This window comes from Phoenix dactylifera, chromosome 11 (assembly GCF_009389715.1).
Source record: "Phoenix dactylifera cultivar Barhee BC4 chromosome 11, palm_55x_up_171113_PBpolish2nd_filt_p, whole genome shotgun sequence".
NCBI lineage: Eukaryota > Viridiplantae > Streptophyta > Magnoliopsida > Arecales > Arecaceae > Phoenix > Phoenix dactylifera.
The window spans coordinates 20878327-20902059 of record NC_052402.1 but is presented as its reverse complement, the minus strand read 5'-3'; the positions used below and the strand labels follow the sequence as shown (position 1 = coordinate 20902059).

The 23733-nt window shown below is 37.1% G+C and overlaps 2 protein-coding genes across 8 annotated transcripts; one reads left to right on the top strand and one right to left on the bottom strand.

The window, feature by feature from the left end:
- Nucleotides 1–23598, top strand: LOC103717139 (tobamovirus multiplication protein 1-like). Its single transcript, XM_008805415.4, has 11 exons — nucleotides 1–415; nucleotides 1929–2019; nucleotides 2125–2177; nucleotides 8757–8849; nucleotides 8955–9026; nucleotides 11454–11526; nucleotides 11618–11663; nucleotides 11753–11816; nucleotides 14227–14280; nucleotides 22990–23067; nucleotides 23145–23598. Exons 1-11 carry the CDS (start codon nucleotides 263–265, stop codon nucleotides 23235–23237), a joined length of 870 nt encoding a protein of 289 aa, XP_008803637.2. The 5' UTR covers nucleotides 1–262; the 3' UTR covers nucleotides 23238–23598.
- On the bottom strand, nucleotides 17038–20180 carry LOC103695860 (kinesin-like protein KIN-14H). 7 transcript variants are annotated; one of them, XR_005514068.1, is made up of 6 exons: nucleotides 20022–20174; nucleotides 19534–19934; nucleotides 18959–19019; nucleotides 18733–18877; nucleotides 18324–18596; nucleotides 17038–17355 (listed from the first exon to the last, which is right to left on the bottom strand). XR_005514068.1 is itself a non-coding variant. In XM_039131864.1 (5 exons), the coding sequence occupies exons 1-4, from the start codon at nucleotides 20088–20090 to the stop codon at nucleotides 18433–18435; spliced, it is 477 nt and encodes a 158-aa protein (XP_038987792.1). In that variant the 5' UTR covers nucleotides 20091–20180; the 3' UTR covers nucleotides 17038–17355; nucleotides 18324–18432. The 7 variants fall into 7 exon arrangements, 5 of the variants coding, with proteins under 5 accessions (XP_038987792.1, XP_038987793.1, XP_038987795.1 ...); XR_005514069.1 differs by lacking the exon at nucleotides 18959–19019 and having other exon boundaries at nucleotides 20022–20176; XM_039131864.1 differs by lacking the exon at nucleotides 19534–19934 and having other exon boundaries at nucleotides 18959–19052; nucleotides 20017–20180.
- Nucleotides 23599–23733: the final 135 nt, after the last annotated feature.

Sequence of the window (23733 nt, the reverse complement as noted above, 5' to 3'; positions counted from 1 at the left end):
CCCTTTCGGTCCCTCTCCATTTGTTTTTGGTTTTTTTTTTAGAACTTCATCACACGCCAAGCTTTAGCAGACGCAAGAATGAAATAAAGCGCGAGAGGTAGAGAGTGACCGTTGAGTGGATACATCGTTTCCCATCTCTCTATTTGTTTCTCTCCACTCTTTTTCCCTATCTTCTTTTTGGTTTCTTTGAGAAGCTTCTCTCTTCCTCTTCTTCTCCCTTCTTGATCCCTCGCTGCCGAAGTTTGGGGACGAGAAGAAAGAAATGAGGAGCTCCCTGGAAGCCTCGGACGTCTCCGGATTGGCGCTTGGAGCGTTTTCCGATTGGTGGACGGAGATCAATGAGTCGCCGCAGTGGCAGAACGGGGTGTTCTACTTCCTCTGCGCTGCCTATGCCCTCGTCTCCGCCGTCGCTCTGGTCTAATCTCTCTCTCTCTCTCTCTCTCTCTCTCCCCCCATCTTTATATCTATTTATGCGTTAGGATTCGATTCTTTACTGTTATTGTGGCTTGATCTGTTTCTTGATCAGAAATCTAAGGAATCGAGAGAGCTCGCCTTTTATCTCCCATCTTCTTAGTTATGAGGGGTTAGCCAACTGTTAATTCACTGTTAACATGACAAATTTGTGATCTTTGATGCTGATATACATACTGTCGAAATGCTTTATTTTGTTGGGGAGAGAAGGAAGTTCTGTTGAATTCTCAAGGGTCTGATTATTTTGTGTATATGTTTGTGTACAAAAACTATGTCTTTCAAGTTTCGACTTTCATAATCGTCTATTAGTGTATGATTGATGAAAAGACTTCCTGAAATTTTCTTATATCTTCATTGGATATGCCTATACCATCTAAATCAATATCCAATCACCCAGTCCTCAATTGCTGCGACTACTATGCCCTCGAAGATTATTTCCTTCTTATTTAAGGTAACAATTGTCTTTTAGCCTTCGTATTCAAGGTTCCTGGCTCTTTCAACTGAAAACATGGTGTCCCAGCATCAATCCCAAATCATGCTTAATATTTTCAATATATCTGTCTGTCCTCTCATTTTTTTGAGCCTAATTAACCGATGCAGTAGTGTCTACTGAGTCTACTGATAAAGAGTGGAGTGAAACTGGCCATTTGATTGATTAGTTTAGCATTGTAGAGAAAAAGTGGGATGAAATAGTTTGGTCTGCATTTTTTTTATTATAGTTGCTGGGTGTGCTAGTAGATGAAGCTATCTAGGAGAGATCAGCAGCTTAAGAAATAGGTGTGAAAATTCGCTTGGGGTTGTATAGATCATCACCTTCGTAGTTGGTATTTCCTATGACCTACCCACATATTGTGGAAATGATGAGGTCAATGAAATTTTAAATGCTGAACCTTGGTTTCTTGAAGAAACTTTAAAAGATTAATCCATTTTTAGTAAATGCGGATACCAAGTGTTAAAGAGGATGATATATCGACAGTTATCATGTCTCATTAACACAATTCAGTTTATATGAAGTTTCTGTACATTGTGGAGCTGTAGGCAAGTTTGACATCACAAAGAATGCAAAATATCTGTGCAAACTCCTGTTTCTCTATTACATGAAACAATATCTAAGATATAACAAATATGATCTTTCTCTTAATCTGAAGAGTTTTTAGAGGCCAAGTTTCTTTTGAATATGAAATGAATTAAGAATCCAATCAAAGCCTCAAGATTTGATAAATTGCAGGTACTGAAAATACTTCTGTAGTTGTGGGATATTTCAAATTATAATGCATTTACAAATTATAATACATTTACGTATGTCTTAGTTTGATTTTATTTCGTCCATTTGAGTGTTTAGTTCAATTATTTATTCATTTTAGATGCATATTCTCTTAACGATATGGAAAAACCCTTTTTTTGCTGAATTTGTTTTGGGTGGAATATTGGATTTATGACGTCTTTATGCTCTGTAGATCCAACTTATCCGGATACAACTGCGAGTGCCTGATTTTGTTTGGACAACTCAGAAGGTTTTCCATCTTATGAATGTCATTGTAAATGGAGGTGATTTTGGCATCTTGATCCCTTTCTCTTCCTCTATGGCCCCCCTCCTCTCCCTCTTTTTCTTTTCTTTGCAATGCAGTTACTAATCATGGGTTTTTGTTTCAGTACGTGCGGTTGTCTTTGGATTTCACTCACAAGTTTTTCTTTTCAAACCTAAAGTAAGTATGTGGTCTCCAAGTTTGTTTCACTGCTGACAATTGTTATCTGTAATCATTTCACAAAGTTTGGTTGAAGACAAAGAATATCTTTGCTTACAGAAGTGGCCAAGTTTACTATAGTAGTAGTTGAAATATATGTGTATGTGTGCATGTCTATATATTTATATATTGACGGTCAATTTAAATAATATCTATTTTTGACTGCTTGATGCATAGGCTAGAGGATCTCCAAATCATAATGGAAGAAAGGCATTGTTGTATCAATTTATATGAATCAAGGTAATATTCAAAATTGTTCTACCAAGTATGGTATTAAACTAATGAGTCATACTATGAAACTTTGGGAGTGGCTGGTTGAGCACAGATTGAGGTGTGATACAAAAATATCAGAGAATAATTTGGTTTAATACCAAAGTTGACTATGAAAGCTATTTTTCTCCTAGAAGGTTAATGCAAAAATATAGAGAAAAGAGACAAGATCTTCATATGGTTTTTATTGATTTATGGACAGTATATGATAGAATCCTTAGAGAAGTCTTATGGTGGGTGGGTATTAGAAAAGAAAATTTTTTTTGTTAGTTATATAAATGTGATTAAGGACATGTATAATGGAGCGATTACTAGTATATAAGAACTACTGGTAGTAATACTAGTGAGTTTCCAATCATGATAGATTTACACCAAAGATTTGCTCTAAGTGTTTACCTTTTTGTGCTAGTTCTGGATGAGTTTGCTAGGCATATTCAGGATGATATTTCTTGGTGCATGTTATTTGTTCATGATATACTCTTAGTGATGAAACCAAGATTGGAGTTAATCATAAGTTGTAAGAATGAAGGAGTAAGTTGGAAACTAAAGATTTTAGGCTGAGGAGGATCAAGACAGAATACATATAATTATGGTACACCATACTGTACCGGACGGTATGAAGCATACCGTATCGTACCGGTTTCATACCAATACATAGTATGTACCGACACTTACTATGCTGAACCAGCCTTCATACTGAACGTACCACAGTGACAAGGTGGCACCGGTACGGGGCGTGATATCGATAAGGTATACCATGCAAGGAATGTAATTTTAGTAAAATTAAAAATAGAGGTGGTGGATAGAAAATTAAGGATTATGAAGTTGCTAACAATGATAATTTTTGGTATTTAAAATCGATTATTTATAAAGGAAGATCGAAGAGGATGCTATCAATAGGATTAAAGTAGGGTGGATAAATTGAAGAAGCGTAACTGAATATTATGTGATAGTAGAATAATTATTAAGTTGAAGAAAAAATTTTATAGGACAACCATACAACTAGCTATGCTTTATTGTACATAATATTCGATAGTTAGAAAATAATGTGTACAAGATGAGTATGGTGGAAATGAGAATGTTGAGATGGATCTATGGTAATACAAAAAGAGATAGAATAAGATCAGAAAAAGGTAGAGGTAGCACGAATTAGGGACAAATTAAGAGAAGAATGACTTTGATGGTTTGGATATGTACATCAGCCAAGGGATGCACTTGTATGAAAGTTATTTGATGCATGTAGAAGGAAAGAGGGGTAGAGGTAGATTGAAAATCATATGGGATGAAGTCGTAAGGAAGGACTTGATATCACTATATTTTTTGGAAAGTATGATCCTAAACAAAGCGGAATAAAAAAGGATTCATGTTGTTGACCCTAACTAGTTTGGGATTAAGGCTTAGTTGAGTTGAGTTGAGTATTTATAAGTAGTAGATCACATCCACTGACTCGGATCATCAATGTTAGACCCCCATCTTTCAATTTTTGTTGATCGGATATGACTTGGAATTCGGTTGATTAGATCCTAGTTCACTAGCGAGCAAAATTTTGCATGGAGAATTGCATCCTTTTCCATATTTTTCTTTTCACTTTGTTGATACATTTGAGGAGCTTTAGATAAGTATAAACATACATACAAATATTATAAATGGAGAGATTTTTAGATATTACCTTGTAGGATTTGGTAAACGAATACCTAACAAAGGAGTTATGTTGCCATTATAGAAAATCTATAGACTATCGAATAGCATGTGGAACAACATGATCACTTGTGGAGTAAGATCAACTAGTCCAGGATCACTGCAAACAAGCACCATAATTTACTCGATATGCAAGAACAATAAAATTGGGAAGAATAAATTTGGAGGAAGAAACTAAAATAAGTTTTTAATGAAAAACTCAAAACAAAGGAGCTACTACACCTACGTTCCACTGTCTTCTCATATGCATCAACTCTCTTCTCTCTCTAAAGACCCAAGATATTGGCCACATCGAAAGGATGCCACTTCTTCAACATGACCTTCTTTATAAGGACATAATTTTGGATCTTGAGCTTGCTATAGTTTAACAAAATAAATAAACTATTAGAAAATCTAGGATTCTTAACTATTCCTATTTTAAGTAGAAAAGCAAGTCTAAATGAGAAGGCAACTAATTGCAATCCTAATATAGTTAGGGCTTAACAATGCTTGCCAACACTCCCCCTCATTGCAAAGTCAATGCTTATGACTCCATGCGAGCTGCCTCAGCGAGCAACTCCTTGTTGGCCCATTCCCTCCGATTTTTGTGCCGAAGTCAACAACTTCAACACTCCCCTTCAACATTGAATCTGTAGTCATCAGGTAGAGATTTCATCAAACATCTAATTGAAACCAACAAATGTCCAGCAACGATATCTTCCAATCATGGCCGGGGAACCGTTCCAAATCGGATGGTTCGGGGCGTACCAAGCCATATCAGCGGCGGATCGAGACGGTTCCGACAACCGAAACGAAAGCCGTCAACGAAGGGGGAGAAGGAGAATGAGAGGAAAAGAGAGAGAGAGCGTGCGGTGGAGAGAGAGAGGGAGAGGGAGAGGAAGGAAGAGACGGGGAGGTGGAGGCCGGCGAACCGCGTGGAGGCCGGCGGAGGAGGGGCTCCACCCCAGGTCTCCTATTTTATTCAAAATAGGGGGTCCGGCGGGGCCCTTTTTTATTGCAACTTGTACATGAAGTCGGCAAATCGCTCGTCGACTTCACTTAAAAGTCGTGAAATAAAAAGGGAGCCTCCTCCGAGACCCCTGTTTCGAAGAAAGTAGGGGACTCGGGGTGGAGCCCCTCCACACGGATCGCCGACCTCCGCCGGCCCTCCGCTGGCCTAACATTGGCCTTTGCCACCCTCCTTTCTCCCTCTTTCTCTCCCTTTTCTCTCTTTTTTCTCTCTCCCATTCTCTCTCTCCTCTACCTCTTCTACTATGTTGGCATGAGGCTGGCACGAAACAGTACGGAGGTGTACCAACCTGTGCTGCCAAGCAACCGGTTCGAGCCCCGGTTTCCGCATAGCAGACCATTTTTCCAATCGTAGTTTAAAATAATACTTGCACTTGCAAATTTTAGTGGCCACCTTTGCATGTACTAGCAATGATGAGCATGCATCTGATTGTATGCCATGCACGTCTATGGCCTTGAACCAATTTGGTCCGTACATACCTGCATATCCTCATCATTGTGCCATATACAAAATGGCACCTTGCACTCATAGAATCTATGTATGCTCACACAGTCTCATGTCTCTCATCATCATGCCACGTCCATAATTTATTTTCTGCAGGTGCAGCTCCATGTATCTGCATAGAGCTAGCTCTCTCTAAACATAGGGTCGGTTCTCATATTTTGTGCTCCATTAAGATTGTGACTGGTGGTGCATCATGGACAGCATTTTTTGTCTCTTCCTGTTCAAAACTAACAGGCTCTTCAATCACAATCTCTTCCAAATCTGATAATTGATATAATATCCACATGATTAGGCTCCTATCCAGATTTTCTTCTGGATTTTATTGAATCTTGAGCTGATCAACCTTGTCATGTTCAGGAATTTTTTCTAAACTTGATCCAGCCTATAACTGATCAAGCTCCCCATGCTTCAAATCTTCATCTTTGAACTAGTCCTTCACTTCATCTGAGTCTTTCGGGAAGTTTGGAATCAAAACCCACCCTTTAAGCAAATTTTGTTTGAGAATACTCTAATGTCTCACCTTGCTATATCTTGAGTGGACAACACAAGAATATTCTATGTTTTCTTCGGCATCCTGGATTTGAAGATAACTCTCTCTACTCATTGTAGATTTGAGCTTCCAGATCACCTTCTCAGATTTCAAAATCCATTTTCTTCTCATGATCTCATTATTAGGAGTATCCATTGGCATCGTCTCTAACTTTTTGAAGATACATGACAAATCTTGTCCGATCAAATATGATGTAACCATAGACCTCCAAATTGGATAGTGGGTGTTTAATTTACGGAGTGGGTAACTAGTAGCAAAAACAACCATGTTGATATTGGTGAAGTCGGTTATCATAGTTCGAATATCGAATCACAGTAGAGTTTACATGTTTGCACTTGCACAGTGAATTACAGAAGCTCCAGGACCATGTCAAACAATAAGCTTCAAAACCACCAACAATCAAGTTGCTGCTCTAAAACTTGTGCTCTGAACAAATCCAATTGAACATGTACATTGCTCGATAATATGTAAAATGACATATCAATTCATTATCTAATTTCTCGTCAAAAAACCTTTTAATGTATGATCATAGTGAATTTGAGAGAGAGAGAGGGAGTGGTACTAATATGCACAGATGTAGGTGGTATAATTTGTTTAACTTTTATACACTGATACTCATTTACTTCATAATTATAACATATTTTGAAGATTTGTCACCTAATATAAATGCATGTAGTTGTACCTTTGTGCCTGATAGTGGACATGTTTCGTTACTACAATATCACAACACTAGCTTTCAATTTTATTGTCAACTACTGGTAAATGCTTTATGATGTCAAAATTTAATAACTCTTTTTCTTTATGGTAGTAATAAGTTATATTCCACAATTTAGAAGTGAAAAGTATGTAAGCAAATGGCAATGAACCTTTTATATATAGATATATTTTAAAATTGATGAATCCCTACTTTGAAGTAGCAAACATAATAAAATAGAACTCTTTAGTACACTTTTGTTTATTAATAAAAGATACCTATATATTCTGAGGAAAAAACTCTAAATAAAACAAATTAACTTTTCATTTTGACTTGACATCAGATGTCCCCACTCAACTTCAAACTTTCATTAACTTTCCAACATCAAAATATTTCTCCAATTTATTTCTTTGGTTGCCACTGCCCACCTCCAGGCTTTTAGCAATTAAAAAAAAAGACAAAAACTTATTTTCTTGGGCATAGATATCTTTAAAGAAAACTTAAAAATTCTTTTCTTCTTCTCATCCATTGTTTTAATGACTTTTGCAGTGATCCTCCATTCAATAACATTTTCTCATATTAACAACTGTGATTTGCATTCTTCTAAATTTTCAACCTTATGCTCTTTTATTTCCCCTTATAAATTTGATTTTCCTGATGTTTCTCACTAAATCTTAGTGTCAAAGTGTCTTATCTTCTTCACTATGCTCCACTTGCTTTTGTTCATCAGTGTTTTTAATCTTTCTATATTTTCATCCACCTTGCCATGCTAATGAGCATTATAGCCTCATCTCATCTATTCTTTCTTTGCTTTATGAATCCCACTTTGGTAGCCCTCTATTTGCAAAATCCTCCAAAATTTAGGGTGTTCGAATCTCTTGTCATAACTTCCATCCTACTTTTCCACTGTCAAAACATACTGCTACCTGTCTACCACCATGTTGAATCCAACCCCCTCCCCCCCTTCCTGGCACCTTTTGAACTTTCAACTTGGACCCTAATTTAATGGCATTGTAGTTGCACCAAGACTTTAGTTAAGGATGGCACATACTCCATGCTCATATCACAGAATAGAATGATGATGATCTTGAGGTTAATGTATAACTAGACAGAAATATCTAAATTAAGGAAGGTAAGGGTGATTTGATCATGTCAGATAACAGCCATCATGAGTTCTGACAAGATGACAGGATACCTGAACTAATCTATTAGGAAGTAATAAGAGACGGTTTTTGGAAATCTCTACCTAATTATGAATCTGCATCATGATTCAGTTGGCTTAGTCAAGTGCTGCAGCACTGCTGTTTTGCTTTTGTTAATCAGTGAAGAATGAATTCAGAGAAATAATTTTGTGATATATGGTTGCCTGTGTTAGGATATAAATGCGAAAAATTATTAATTGCATGGACTGAGACTGTTCTCGTATATACAATGGCTTGATAGTTATGCTGGCTTAGCCATGGCCAGGAACTGATGTAGTTACTCTTTTGTTGATCTGCAAGTAATATTTCCTTCAAATACAATAAATTTTATGGTTTCCATTAGGACATTCTAATGCATCAATTTTTTTTTGTTTATTCATTTTTTAATTGGTGTCTTTTCATGATAGGAATTCATTCATGGATTTTATTCTATGAAAGCTAGGATGATTAATTGGTTTCTCTTCATGATAGGAATTCTTTTATGTATTTTATTCTATGAAAGCTAGGATGATTAATTGGTTTCTCTTCATGATAGGAATTCTTTCATGTATTTTATTTGTGGTGCAAAATCTTGGATAATTGATTGCAATAATTAATTATTTTCTTGTACCAGGTATTCACTTTAGCACTATTAGACCTTCCTGGGTTATTATTTTTCTCTACATACACGCTGCTTGTTCTATTCTGGGCAGAGATATATCACCAGGCAAGTTTGATGGGTAGTTCTTGCTTGTATGCATGAATATGTGTTTCCTCTTATAATGTCTAACCTGCCATTTTATATCACTCTTGCTTTTCTTTTGATTGCTAGGCCAGGAGTCTTCCGACGGACAAGCTAAGGACTGTTTACATCTCTATCAATAGTGTGATTTATATTATTCAGGTGTGTGTTTTGTCAAATAAATATCCTCTCCATGCATGAAATTTTTCAAAGTGAGTACTGCTAGTCTTCTATTAAGGGATTTATATATCTGTGATCTAATACAATATGGTAAACTGTAATATACAGTATTACAAGATGAACACGAGGTGATACATATCTTTGGATGATTGATCTGCGTATATCCATAATCATTTTAAGAGCTAGAATACAATTGTAGAGCTTCTAGGAGAAAACCATATGAAGGCTGTAGATGATTTATTTCAGATCCTCTCAAAGGCTTCAAACTCTGAATAAGATGCATCAAGATAACTTCCCAGTTCATTTTTTTTTCAGTAGAATATGGACCATGCTTTCAAATGCTGGCTCGTGCCATGACAATATTGGTAGCCAGCAACGGTCAGCATGGCAGCTATTAATTTTCTAGTTAAAAAGAGCTTTCTAAATCCCTTTTTGTTTCTGCTTGTGTAGGGAATGGGATGTGTGCCAGTATTGCAGAGCATCGTACATGCCATTTGGGCTACTGGTTGGTGTGCCCTGCGCCACTGGCACTTAAATCCTTAGTGTGTATAATCCTAATAAAATACTAAAAGTCTCAATTAATGACTCAAGACAATGAAATTTTACATAATTCTTTTTTTACGATTTTCTTTGCAGCAATTCCATTGTAGTATTGGTCTTATATGATATAGGACCAAAGTCAGTGAAGTAATTTATACGTGTGTTGACTTTGTGCTGTAAGGGAAGTCAGCAACATCTGTTAAGGTGAAATCAAAGAGGGAGACTGACCAAGTAATTGATGGGACTGCAGGCTGGTGCTGCTTCTTAGAGTTGTTTTATGTGTAACACAATAAGCATTCTTTTATAGAAAAGTTAACCTCTGGTTGTGAGGAAGATATCAATTCGCAATTATTCTTCGGAATATGAAATCATTTCCTAAATTATAAATTAAATCAAATCAGAATTCTATTGCAAATTAGTAGATTTATCTATTTTGTTTACTTCAATGTTATCAGTTGTTCATTTTCTTGATTTTCATTAAAAAATACAGTTTAAGGAAATAACTCTACACTTTGGCTTTCCATAACATTAAATAATCTTTCTATTTTCAAGAAAAAAATATAGAGGGGCATATAAAAATTTCCTATGCAACTTGCATGAGCAAGTCTAGAGCTTTTAAAAGCCAGTTTTCATTTGTCATCACTACAAATAATTTATTTTCACACCATGCAATCTGTAGTGCTTTATAACCCATGTGGACTGTATCACAAAATGTATGTTGTATGTGGCAAGATTTTTGACAGCAACTCTCAAGGAATTCTAATAAGGACGATTAAAATATTTTTTTGGTGAGAAAGTTTATAAAACAAACTTTATTGCAGAAAAATAGTTAAGAATCCTTATGTTACATTAAGATAGTAACAGAAATTTGAACAGAAGCATAAAAAATCCAGAGATAATTTTGTGAGTGGATCTGCAAAAAATTATCCATGAAGATCTTAACTGGGAATAGCTGGTAAGAGGTATATAATAAAGAAGTAAATTTCTGTCAAGAGGGTGGATAGTAAAAAAGGTAGGCAAGTGTAGTGGTCTTCCATGTGTCACAAAAAGGTTATAGACAGATGGTGCTGTAAAGCTATTGAAGAACTTCCATCGACACAACACTAGTTATAATGGTGGCAGTATGGCCCGCTGTTTTTTTCTGAACTGCAGGAAATATTTACAGTCATTTGTGCTCCCTGTGCAGTTTTATCTTCAGTTCTGACACACCAAGTATAAATTACTCATGCATACTGATACGCCTGCCTGTGCTCCCTGTGCTGCTTCTATTGAACCAGCATTATGCCAGTTTCTTATTTTAATAAGTTTTTCACTGAAAAAAAAAATTACATTTAGGTAGCCCACTGTTCAAATGAATTGGCATGTTGTTTGGCATGAAACTACCATATGCTTGTTGGGTTCCACTAGTATCCCATATCAACTTTTCATTTCCGACAGAAGCTTCATTTGCAACTGCTCTTCTTATGCTAGGTTGACGGGAAGGGGATTACATAATTATGTAGGTAAACTATGACATAATCATGCTATGTGAGCCAAAAGTTTGGCTCCTAGAAATGTTTAAACATTCGCCAAAAATGTCTTACTTTGTTGGGAACTAATATGGTACTTGCTTTGGTTACATGTTAGTATGATACTACTTAAGTTGATAATCTATAATGCATTTGTTGAAACAGAACAATTTTTAATCATTAAGTGGTTCTTTTAGCTCTTATATGCAACCTAAGGCCTAATGGTAGCTACTTCCTGGCAAATAAGTGCTTTTTGCTGACCACTTTAGCAGATTGATAATTCTCTACTGGTCACAAGTAATTTGTTGCTCTAAGTCATGTAGTGCCTTTTTGCACTTTAATGGAAATCACTTTCTGTCAGGTTGGTATATGGACATACCTCTGGATAAATGACAATAGTGTTGTGGAGTTAATTGGAAAGATCTTCATAGTAGGTATATTATGATTTCTCTCTCAATCTGACTTGGTTGAATATTAACCGTCTTGATATGCTTGTGTTTATGGTTATGTCTTTTGCAATTTCAGTGGTATCATTCTTAGCTGCACTTGGATTCTTGGTATATGGAGGAAGGTAAACTTGTTTGTGTCAGTTTCTTGTTTTGCCTAGATATTTTGTCTTCTGCAGCCTTTTTTCATGATCATATCTGAATCTGTTCATAGGCTATTTTTCATGCTGAGGCGTTTCCCCATTGAATCAAAAGGGAGAAGAAAGAAGCTTCATGAGGTAGGATCTTCTCTTATAAGTTAATGAGGGAAGTTAGTTAAAGACTTTATAAAGAAATCTAAATGCTGGATAAAAGGATGAACCAGATATTGATCATGTTTCTTCACGTGGTATCTATATCTATATTTCTATCTGTTCATCCATCTCTTTAGACGCACACATACATGTGCACCTACATATATACACACAGAAAGAGGGAGAGAATACTACCAGCGGGATTGGAGCCCAAATCTTTTCAGTGCAAATAAATCGACTATCTGAATTGAAAATCCACAGTGCCCAGTTCTGAGCCTTTTTTTTAAATTGTCTAGAAAACCAAAAAAAAAATCAGATGTTTTGGTGGCTGCACCCTATGCATCAAACAAATACAAGATGAGTATATTAATTTGATTGATTTTTTAGAAGAAGCCAACCCTGTTAAACTTATGTTCATACATCTTTTAATGTGTAGTATTCCCTGTCATAAATTTTATTCTAGCCCTACTGATACCATCTATTTCATGTCATTCAATGCATAGATATGAGACTTGCAAGACATGTTGTAGGTCATGATCATTGTTGTGGGTCCTCTATTTAGTTAGCCCATCAGGGCTTGAAGGTTCCGAGTCATCTCTCTCTGTCTCTCCCTCTCTCTTTCTCTCTCTTCATATATAAACACATATGGGCTCTAATTTTTCTAGGCATGAGCAACTTAGTTGTATCTTGTGCCAGCACTCATAGTGGACCATACAAATTGATGATTCTCACCTTTTATTTAGTTATATGAATCCTAAAAGACATTTAGATCAAAATTCAATTGCCTGGGCTAGTTCTCAATGATAGATGAATGAAACTTTTTATTCTATTGTTGGGAAATAAATCATTTAATCATCATATATAATAATTCTCAGAGAAACTGTCTTCGGATTTTTCATGTTTCAGTTCATTGTGAAGGATATGGTTTATCAACTTGCATGCAAACATACACACTCTTAAATAGTTGCAAAAATGATATAAACAAATAAAAGGAAACAAGTATATAAAATACTTGTAGCCATAATTTGCAAATGTAGCCACTTGACTAAGCAATTACTCTTTTTTTTCTCATTTTTGCAGAGGTAAATGGATTCTTTTATTTTTATATATCATCTATAATGTATATATTGTCAATCTCTCTCTTATACTGATAAATTTTATGTGTACAAAAAATACCAGGGCCTCATAAGAATTTCTGCTTGGTTGCATGGTGCAGAGTGCATTTAATTTTTATTTAGGCAATTTACGAACATTGCATTCCTTTTGAAAAAATAATGCCTGCTCATTCCTTGTTTCCCTAGTAGAATCTTGTATAAGTTTTGATTGTAATGTTGAGTGTCTCCATGCGTAGACCTTTTCTGTAGGAGTACATGATTTTATGAGTGTGCTGGCCGCTGCGGAAGCAGGGGTTGGAATGAAAATTTCCATGTTATTGCGCCTCTGAACATGGTATTAAAATTATATTTTAGAGCATATTGTGTGTGTATGTGTGGATAAACAAATGACTTAGAATCTAATAGAACTCTTATAGAACTCAACATGTTCAGAAAATTCTTCATAAATATAATTCGACAACCTCATAGCAGTGCCATAACCATCCAAACAATTTGTTTTTGGTTCTTGTTTATGAATGAAAGTTATTGATTTAAAACACTCCATAGACACATTTAAAAAAAATAAATCATGGATTTAGAAAAGGATATAACTTTTCGATACCATAAATTGCATGATGGCTATGAGAGACATTGATCTTCATCTAGCATCAATATCATGGTATGTCGTACTGGCCCGAACCGGATGGTGTACTGGTATGCCAAAAAAACTCCGTATTGTACTGTACTAACACTATACTAGTGCGACACCAGTACGGGTCTGGTACCGAGATTGCGAATTTTGATCGATATTATTCCAAAAGAGACATAATGAAGCCATGATTAATCCCTTTTCATTTTACACTATGTTTTTCTGCTTACCATTAATTTTCAAGAACATACTGGTTTCCCTTAATAATAAAATGATTTGACTTCCCATTAGCAATAATGATGCTCAATTATTAAATATTATGTCTTCGTCATTCTTTTATTATTATTTTGACCGGATTGTAGACTATAATTCAGTAATTAGTCAAGCTCAAATGTGTTACTTATTGGAATTCAGATAGTTAGATTAAGTGAATTGACGCAACATCTAAATATTTATCCTTGTAGAGCTTTAGAATACAGATCTTTCCCTCTGACCTCCCTTTCCTTTTTGTTCTTTCTGATCCTTTTTCTTCTTTGAATCAGTTTTCATAAGCATCAATAAATAATAATTTCTTTGTTCTGTGTTCTAGAAAGTATTTTAGGTAACTACTGAGTATTTTGATTATAATTTCATATTTTGGAGTGCACTGCAGGTCGGATCTGTTACAGCAATATGCTTCACCTGCTTCCTCATAAGATGCTTTGTGGTAAGTATTCAAGTATTAAATGCACTTTGCTGTTTCAAAGTTATAGTGATGTTTAGTATAAATTATAAAATGTCACCTTCCATAGAATGAGAACAACATGTTGCGTGCCTATTTTGATAGCATAATATTGCATGTTGATATATATTCTCTTATGGAAAAGATTTTATTTTTTTACAAAATTAAAAATAATAATTCATAGAAAGAATACACTATTGTGGTTTAGTCATGCTCTTGGTACTGGAGAGCTCTTGTTTTTATGATCTTATTTTCACATGCTCTTGGAAGGGGGAAAAGAAGGAAAAGGATATGCATTTATATTGTTCAGTTTGAGCCTACTAGTTTGAATGAAATCATTAGTCACATGGTATGCTTTATCTTAAAATACTTATAATTATATTTTTTTTATTTTTTATGATAGATAATCCTAAAATGATGTTCCCCTCAAATGTGTCTTAGAACTCCTACAAGTGGTCATGTTTATTAGAGTGCATTTATCTGAGTATCATCATATAATAACATTACTCAAAAAGAATATTATCATGAGTATCAAGCGTGACATGTTTCCATAACAAAATTCGTTCAAAACCAAAACTGACTAGATCAAAACATGTATGATGGATCAACAACATGCATTATTATTTTGATGTCCAATTGGTTTACACCAAGAATAGGTTTCAAGGCATGGTCTGCTATGCCAGTATCGGGCACTGGACCGGCTGCCCGACAACACGGGTCGGTATGGGCCCGTGTCGTGCTGTGCCGGGCCTATACTGACACAGTATAGAAGGCGGGGAAGAGGGCGAATGGGAGAGAGAAAAAGAGAGAAAGGGGGAGAGGGAGGCCGGCGAAGGCTGACGCTCGGGTAGGAGGCGGAGGCTACGACTGGGTCCCCTATTTCGTTTGATTTCACTTAAAATTGCGAAATTTTTTAGCGGCCGGACCCCTATTTAGAACGAAACATGGAACCCGGCCACGACCTCCGCCTTCTGCTTGGGCGCCGGTCGCCGCCAGCCCTCCGCAAGCCTCCACGACCCTCCGTCGGCCTTCCCCCTTCTCCCTCTCTCTCCCTCCCCCTTTCGCTCTTTTTCTCTCTTTCCTTCTCCTTCTCCCCTTCCGGCAATAAATTTTGTTTTCGTTGCCGGAACTGACCCCGGGATGGCTCGGTACGACTGGAACTTCCCGGTTCGAGACGGTTCCGCCGACCCTGTTTCAAAAGTTAATAATTTGATTAAATTGAAAGAAATCTACTGGAATATTGTTTGATAGAATAAAATATGAAGATGAGGCTGTAGTTGCAATGACCAACCAAGAAATGCTCTAAAACCATCATGTTTTTGTATGCTGCCTTTGTTTTACAAAAGGATGGTAAGTTGGATGAGTGCCAATTTATTGGCAATAAAATGGGGTAGATTGCCATGGTCAAATACAGAAGGATGACATTGGTAGATGTATATTCCATGATTGTGGCATGCTTATGACATTTTGTGAAGTTTCTGTAGTGTGTTCATTACCCATTTTCTAGTTTTAGTTTTGGCACTTGTGCAATGACTTGAAATAGAGCATATAATAAATAGTAAGTTGAGCTGTGGCAAATGTAGCGAGGATCAAGTTAAATGGGTATTGAAATCTTGGTAAAGACTAGCTGGTGGCAAAATTATTTTCAAATCTCAGATAGTTTGATCATGTATGATGAGACTGAGTGCTAGATCCCGAGGGTGCTTGCATAATGCTTCAAGGATCTAGATCCTTGATGATGGAAAGACTGAGAAACATAGATGGGAGTGCTAAACATGGTTTTCTTTCTTGATAAGAATTATATCTTGAACATTACTGAGGGAGTCTAGGTATCCAAAAGAATCTGCCATGTGATACTTTGGGCATGTTTGGTTGGGGTGAGGTTGGCAGCCCAAAGATTGCTTCCGGTGGAAGCATGGACTTTAGGTTGCTTGGTTCACCAAAGTGGTCTTGAAGTCAACTTCCCACAGAAGTCCCACTTTGCCACATCACAACTAAAAGGTGACTTCAGCAACTTTGGAAGGGGAGTGTCTGAAGTCACCCAAAGTGGACAGACTTCAACTTCTGCCACATCTATGAAAGCAAACATGCCCTTCAAGAAATCAGACACAGGATCATGTTTGTGCTATATAGATGTTTGCAGATGTCACTACCAGAAAACACGCGTATAGTAACGGAGATTTCCGTCACTATATCGTGTTTCCGGTTACTAATACGGAATTTGTGACCGGAGCTCCCGTCACTGAATTGGTTACAAAAACACGCGTCACTAAATTTTTAGTGACGGCGGCGATTCCCGTCACTAAACACCGTGACAGAACCGCCGTCACTAAGCCGTTACAAATCCAAAAATTAAATATTTAAAAAATTACATATTTTCCGTCACTATCCAGTCGCTGAGTTAGTGACGAAGGTAACTTGGTCACTAATTTTGTCACAGTATTCGGTCACAAGTTTGGTCACTAATCTGTCACAACCTTCAGTGATAGATTTAGTCGTCACAAATATGGTCACAAATTTCGTTACTAAATTTGTCATTAATCCCGTCACTGACCTAGTAACAAGATTACCGTTACTAATTTGTCACAACTCACTGAGCAAAATTAATTTTTAGTAACCAAAATCCTGTCACTAAATTTATGGCTGCTCGTTACAATACTTGATAAACAATTCAGTAACCAAATTTGGTCACTGATCACATTCCAATAATCTGGTACATTTGGTACATTGATTGGCTCATAATAATAATAATAATAATAATAATATCATTAATAGCAAAGGCATTCAACATTACGCAAAAGTCATTTAACACATCATTCAAAATAGACATCAACATGTCCTAAATCCATCAAAATCAAAATCCAAAAGCATGTCATAGAGATCAACAGAGATTTCATTCCTCCTAGGAATGCAAAGACCTATCATCTAAGGCAAAAGCAATCATAATGAAGCATTCCAACTTTAGCATGCGCAGAGACCTCCCTCCATGACAACCAAGGACCATTGAAAAATTGGTGCATGATTGCAATAGTTTTGTGACTGACCTCATAATCAAGAAACCTGCAATTTAAAAAATATTCATTAGAAAATAAACTAAATACTTTAAATGCAACAAACACATAAATTCAAGTTAGTGATGGTAAATTCAAGACATGGAAAGTGATCATGCTATTATATTCTCTTCGTCATTCTTATTAAGGCGTTATTTTCATTTCTACCACAATCAGAATTGGACATTTTGTTTTATTTAGAAACTCCAACCAGTAACCAAACCACAAAAATAGAAAAGTTGATTGATATTGGGTCTTTATAAATTTAATGATGAGCCAATTAGATGTGAAAGATGGGTGGCAGAAACAGATTATTGTATGGAGGGTTTTAGCTCCAAGTTTCAGGAATTAAACTAGTTCAAATATGATATTCAAATACCACCTAAGGTATGATAGTTGTAAGTACAAGATGAACCTGTCACACTATGAACCTCCACTTGAGAGCATAATAACCAACAAAGACTTCAGTGTGCGAGAATGACATCTAAAGACCGACCATTAGCAGAGAACATTAGGCTTGTTTCCAAATTACAGCACCTCTGTATTTAATGGATCTGGAATTGCAGAACCTAAAGATGAACTGCTGTACACCTAAACAATTCTCAAAATAGAGTCCCCACCGACTGTTATACAATTATAGTAAGGAGAAGCAAAGGCATATAGCTATCGCACAAGATGGACAGCATTCAGTTAAAAGGATAATCTAATGTTATACTGCATGGAGTACAAAAGTAAACAGTAAACTCAATTAAGAAATAATATTGTCATACGAAAACAAGTTATCTTCTAGCTATATCAGATTAAGACCGTCTATCCTATTCAAAAACAGAACCCATGGAAAAGATTTTTTCATCCAATATCACTAGAAGGTGCTTCTAAATATATTTATCCTTTGGTTTCACTCAGCAACAATTAAGCACTACATAGAATTGATTTTTGCAATAGTAGTTATAAAATAAAGGAAAGAACTGGATTGACCTTTTCTAGCTCTTCGGATAATTTTGCCCGCAAATTTTCAACTGCAATCCTTGCCTCTCTTTCCATCTCATAAGATTTAATGAAGGCCTGTCATTTTTCAAATCTGCCATCAGAAACATGCCAAACAATTAACAGAAGAACTAGAAATTTTCAAAAGATCTATCAATTTGTCAGCTTCCTCCTTTCTGAAGCTTTCCAGCAAAGATGCATGCTGCCTCTGAAGGTCCTGGATAATTGCATTTAATTCTTCAACCTTGGCCCTCATCTGAGCCTCTACAGAAGATAAAAACCGACCAAATAAATACTACAAACACCTAGTTCTTCAAACTTCTAATCAAAAAAGATTTCTTTTAACAGCCAATCAATGAACAATTAGCAGTCCGAATTAAAAGGCATAAGTGACATTTACCAATCTCTGCATGCCTTTTCTCTTTAGAATCCAACATACTTCTGAGTTTCTCCTGATCAGCCAAATACCCATCTTCAAGCTCCATGAACCATCTGATACAAGTCCTTAGTTTCTTTATGTATTTTATCATCTGCTCGCTCTTTCCCTATAATATAAATAAAATTCCCACAAAATCAGTTAAAATGGGCAAAAATTCAACAAAATGGGAAATTTTCAGACCAATTACCTTGTAATCATTCTGGTTCTTCCCCTTCATCTTCTCACCCAAAAGCCTCTCCACATCCTCCCTAGATGTGAACAAAGTAATCCCAAGAAAGAATCTTGCATGAATAAACCATGATACCAAAGGCCACATGTGACAACACCGTGTGATTCACCTAACTACTGGTTTCCAGACCCCCATGTGAACTGATCTATATGGTATACCTACATTACCATTTACCACATTATGATGCAAGGTAAACTGTTAATTATGTGGAGCCCAACCTCATGATCTTGGTTGTGCTTGGGTTGACATCTACCATCCTGAACCTCAAAATGTTGTGCAACCAAAATGCAGCTTTGAAGTTCTCCAAGCAAAACAAGAAATTAAACCATCATGCTTAGACATCAACAGCTTTGATTTTAACTTTGTTTTTCTTTCCTTTTCTATCATTCTTCATCTCATATTCTTATATAAATCATAAATGCAATGAATCCAATGGACTTTCCCATCCTTTGCCTAAAAAACAGAAAGAAATAACATATGGTTTACTGGTTTAGGCATTTCATCAAACGTCTTTAAGTCAGAGAAAGACTTACAAGTTACAACTCAAGTGCAGCGGGTTGACGACCTGACGTGAAGAAGATGGGGTTGCACCGTCGCAGTCTCACAGACGTGAGTCAGGGGACGGCCGGACGGGAGCCGGGAGGGAGGCGAGGAGCCGAGGAGGTCGCGGGATGCCGGGGAGGCAGAGGAGACGACCTCACCGGCTCGCTGGCGCGGAGAAGACTTGCAGGCAGCCGGGAGGGAGGCGAGGAGGTCGCGGCCTCGCGGGATGCCGGGGAGGCGGGGCAGGGAGGCGGAGGACTGAGGAGACGCCCCTGCTCCAATCTTCCAATCTTCCTTCGAGCTGGGGCCTTAGGCGGCCTAAGGCTTGGGCCGCCCCTGCTCCAATCTTCCTTCGCTTGTCCACAGGCGCCTCATCTAAATTCTCCATCTTCTGCAAGAACCGAACCAGTGATCAATCCAAAACCCTAGAAGCCAAAACCCTACCCCTAGGAGAACGATAGTAGAGGGCAAACCTTACATTTGAGGGGCTTGGAGTGGGGTCGAAGACCGGGGTGGGAGGGGGCCTGTTCTGGTTCCGGGAGGACATGGATTTAAGAGGATATTAGGGTGATAGGGTTAGGGTTTTGAGGTGGGAGGTGGAGAATGTACTTTATTTATTGTAGGGATCTACGCTACAGATTGGATCATTGGATGGAGAATGTAACTCTGAGAAGAAATATTTTGACCAATAAAAACATCTACAGTAAACTTTATTTTTATTTTTATCTTCATTTATATATTTATTTTTATTTTTTTACTTTAGTTATCTTAATTTATTCATAATTCTTAAAGTAGAATCATAGTTCTAGCTCATCCTCCTTTGAATAGATAATATTACGGTAGTAAAAATTCTTACATCAAGGCTTACGCTGCCAACCTTTCACCTCTCTTCTTTTCGATTCTAGATACTATTGGCATGCTTGTATGCTTAGACGAATCTGCTAGGAATGCCATACCGTTTTGGAGAGCGATTGGGATTTGGGCTATCAAAGAGATTTGGACAAGGCGGCGGGCACACTTAGTTTCATTTTGGATTTTCCTCTTTTTACCTTTTTTTTAAGTTATAATTACTCAAAAATAATATTTTTAATATTTTTGGAATTAAAAATTAAATTTGGTGACGGAAATTTTTGTCAATAACCCGTCACTGCCAAAAATAATCTTTTAAAAATTTATAAACACTTGGGTTACGATTTTTGTGACGGCTGAGTTTGTCACTGTCTGGTTGCAATTTTGGTTACCAGTTGTGTGACAGATACCCCGTCACTATGGTGGTCACTAAGTTTTGGCGCCCATCCTATCCGCGTATTCTGTGACCGGTCTGTCACTAATCTGTTACTAAGTTTACACCATGGTGACCAAATTTCTGTTGGTCACTAATCCGTCACAAATAGTGACTGATAACGGTCCGTCACTAGTTTTCCGTCACTATACGCGTGTTTTCTGGTAGTGTGTGTATGAATGTACTAAACTATTAGTTAGATTAGTTGCTCCATGATTTGATGAAAGCGGCATCATCTTTTTTTAAAAGTTATGTTATACCTAACAGCTTTTGTAAAGTCTTGACACGGAGTGGGGATGGCATCATGATTTGCTATGTTGAAGTGTGTCATGGAGTATCCATTAACCAAGTTTCTACACCTCAAGGAAACCAAAACTTGAATTGTTTAAGGAAAATAGTTTTTGAACTTGACAGGAACAAATGACAAAGATTATAGTTTTGTCAACTAGGATGATTAGTGGAGAAGGAAAGAAAGAGAAGCTTGGTAGTGGTAAAGATGGTGGGCAAAATTATCTGCAAATCCCTGAGATAGTTTGGGCATGCATGATGAGACTTATAGCCAAACTTAGTGAGTGTTTGCTTTTTTCTTAAAGGATCTAGATTCTGGACGGAGGCTGAATAGACGAAACAAATGGACTTATTTTTCCAGGATAATGGTATTTTAGGTTCCACGGATCCATTTGTTGTGATAGGGTGAGATATATTCTTTTTGTTAAGAAGGATTACTTACACAACCTATTAATTAACAATTTTGTGCCCAACATTTTCATAGAAATTGACAATTTAGGGCATGTTTGGCACGTTTGCCAGTTTATGATTTTTATTTTTGTTTTTTGAAAACTACATAAACAAGGCAAAAACCATGTTCGGTGCTTAGATTTTTTTTTTTTTTTTTGATGTTTTTAAAAACTATGAGCCAAGTTTTTAAGATAGTGAAAACCAGATTCCTGGTTTTCACATTTTATGAAAAGGGAAACCATCCATCATTTCTGCTTTTAGCCCCCTAATTGAGACACGGCTTCCTCCCAAGGACCTGATCTTATCTTTCTTCTTTGCTCACAACCCCATCTACCTCTGATCACCTCTGCCACTAGCCTGATCTGCCTTTGCCATAGTCTTCCTCCTCTGCAACCTCTCCTTATCTTGTTCTTCTTCTCATCCTCTTGTCCTCCACCAACGAGCTCGCCATTTTCTTTTTCTTGTTTTCCATCTCTTCCTCTTCTCCTCCCGCCTTTCTTCCCTCCCAACTAGCTCGATTTGGAAGGATTTGGTCCAGCTCTACTTCCTCCTATCCTTTTATTCTCCTCATTTTCTTTTTTCTCCTTCCCTTCCTCCCTGCACAGCTCACCACCAGCATCATCGTTGGAACCACTGTCGCTTCGTGCACCTCCTCTTCTCTCCCTTCTCTTCCTCCCCTCGCACCCGATCACCAGCACCATCACTAGAACCACCACTATTGCATGTAGCGCTTCTCCTCCTCTTCCTCCCTCCAAAACCATCATCACTACCTAAACCTCCCTTTTCTCCTCCCCTTCTCCTCGTTATGTTACTCCCTTCATCGCTCACCACCAACATTATTGCCATCACCACCAAGGTTTTAAATCCTACGGGATGGGGACATCTTGGTTTTCCTATAGAACGAGATGTCTCACATCTCATCCTATCTTGGTGACCATCCCGATCGAGCATCCTGGTACTTGCTTGGGACATCCTTTTATATATATATATAAACCTGACGTGACCATCACATGATGGAATCCCGTGAGGCTAGGTAAACAAAGATGGATGGCAGGATCATACTAAACTACTCAACTTACTTCAAAGACCACTTTAAAACTATTAAACTCGAGGGGTACTAAGTGAAATTGACTATAAGTTGAGGAGGTGTCTAAATACTTCTCCTTATAATTAATAGTTATGCATGTAACTTTCAGACTTAGGTAAACTTTGTATCTCTGATGGGTATTTGTAGCAGCTATCCAAGATCTTGTCTAAATAGGAAGGAACAATCCTACATTCCTTATCATAATTTGGTATTATACAACTAAGCATATGTAGGTCATTGCAGTAAAATTTTCTGTGAGCTACTTGTTGACTACTCTTGCTTCCATTCACTGCATTAATCATTTACTTATTCTATCGTATATCCATTTCCTATTTGTAGGTTGGGTTATCCGCGTTTGATCCTGATGCATCTCTTGAGGTTTTGGATCACCCAATTTTGGACCTCATCTATTACACGGTAAGTTTATATAGTCTTTTAGCTGACAGAATTGCTTACATCTGATGTTGTAACACATTAAAATTTGTATTGAACAGCTGGCTGAGATCCTTCCTTCAGCACTTGTTCTATACATCCTCCGCAAACTTCCTCGTAAACGAGTGTCAGCACAATACCACCCTATCCAGTAATGTCATTGAACATCTGCAGCAAGGATGTTAGATCTATCGAACTGTTCGTGGCATGGTTGGAACTTGTGGGAGCTTAGATGAAAGACTAGATTTGGTGTTAAGGCTTTCTGCCATGACTTTCTTTTGTGACTTCCAATGTGTTGTTTTATGGTGTAGGTACTAACAAGCCCTCATAGTAACATTAGTTAGGAAATGTGGTGTTGGAAATAGCAAACCATTTTAGAATAGAATGGTTTGATTTGTTTTAATAGATGACATATATCCAATCATGGAGTAGTACTTGTCAGGAAGTATAGTGCTGAAAATGATTGTTCAATTTTAGTTTAGTTAGTTCCAGTGATACGAGTAATTTTATGTGCTACGTAGAGAGGTTGGCTTAATGTCGTCATTTTCTTGTTTCATTGGCTCAAAAATACCACATGGAGGAGTGCTGAGAGCCTCTCCCTCACGTTAGATGGAGAGAGGAGGGGCACATATCTATAGCTACCATTTGTTT

Coding starts and splice junctions, on each gene's coding strand:
- LOC103717139 (XM_008805415.4), top strand. CDS start 263: ATGAGGAGCTCCCTGGAAGCCTCGGACGTCTCCGGATTGGCGCTTGGA. Junction 9,027..11,453: donor GTGTGATTTATATTATTCAG/GTGTGTGTTTTG, acceptor ACTTTCTGTCAG/GTTGGTATATGGACATACCT. Junction 11,527..11,617: donor TGGAAAGATCTTCATAGTAG/GTATATTATGAT, acceptor TTGCAATTTCAG/TGGTATCATTCTTAGCTGCA.
- LOC103695860 (XM_039131864.1), bottom strand. CDS start 20,090: ATGTCCTCCCGGAACCAGAACAGGCCCCCTCCCACCCCGGTCTTCGAC. Junction 19,053..20,016: donor CCAAGCCCCTCAAATGTAAG/GTTTGCCCTCTA, acceptor TATTCATGCAAG/ATTCTTTCTTGGGATTACTT. Junction 18,597..18,732: donor GAAAAGGCATGCAGAGATTG/GTAAATGTCACT, acceptor TATCTTCTGTAG/AGGCTCAGATGAGGGCCAAG.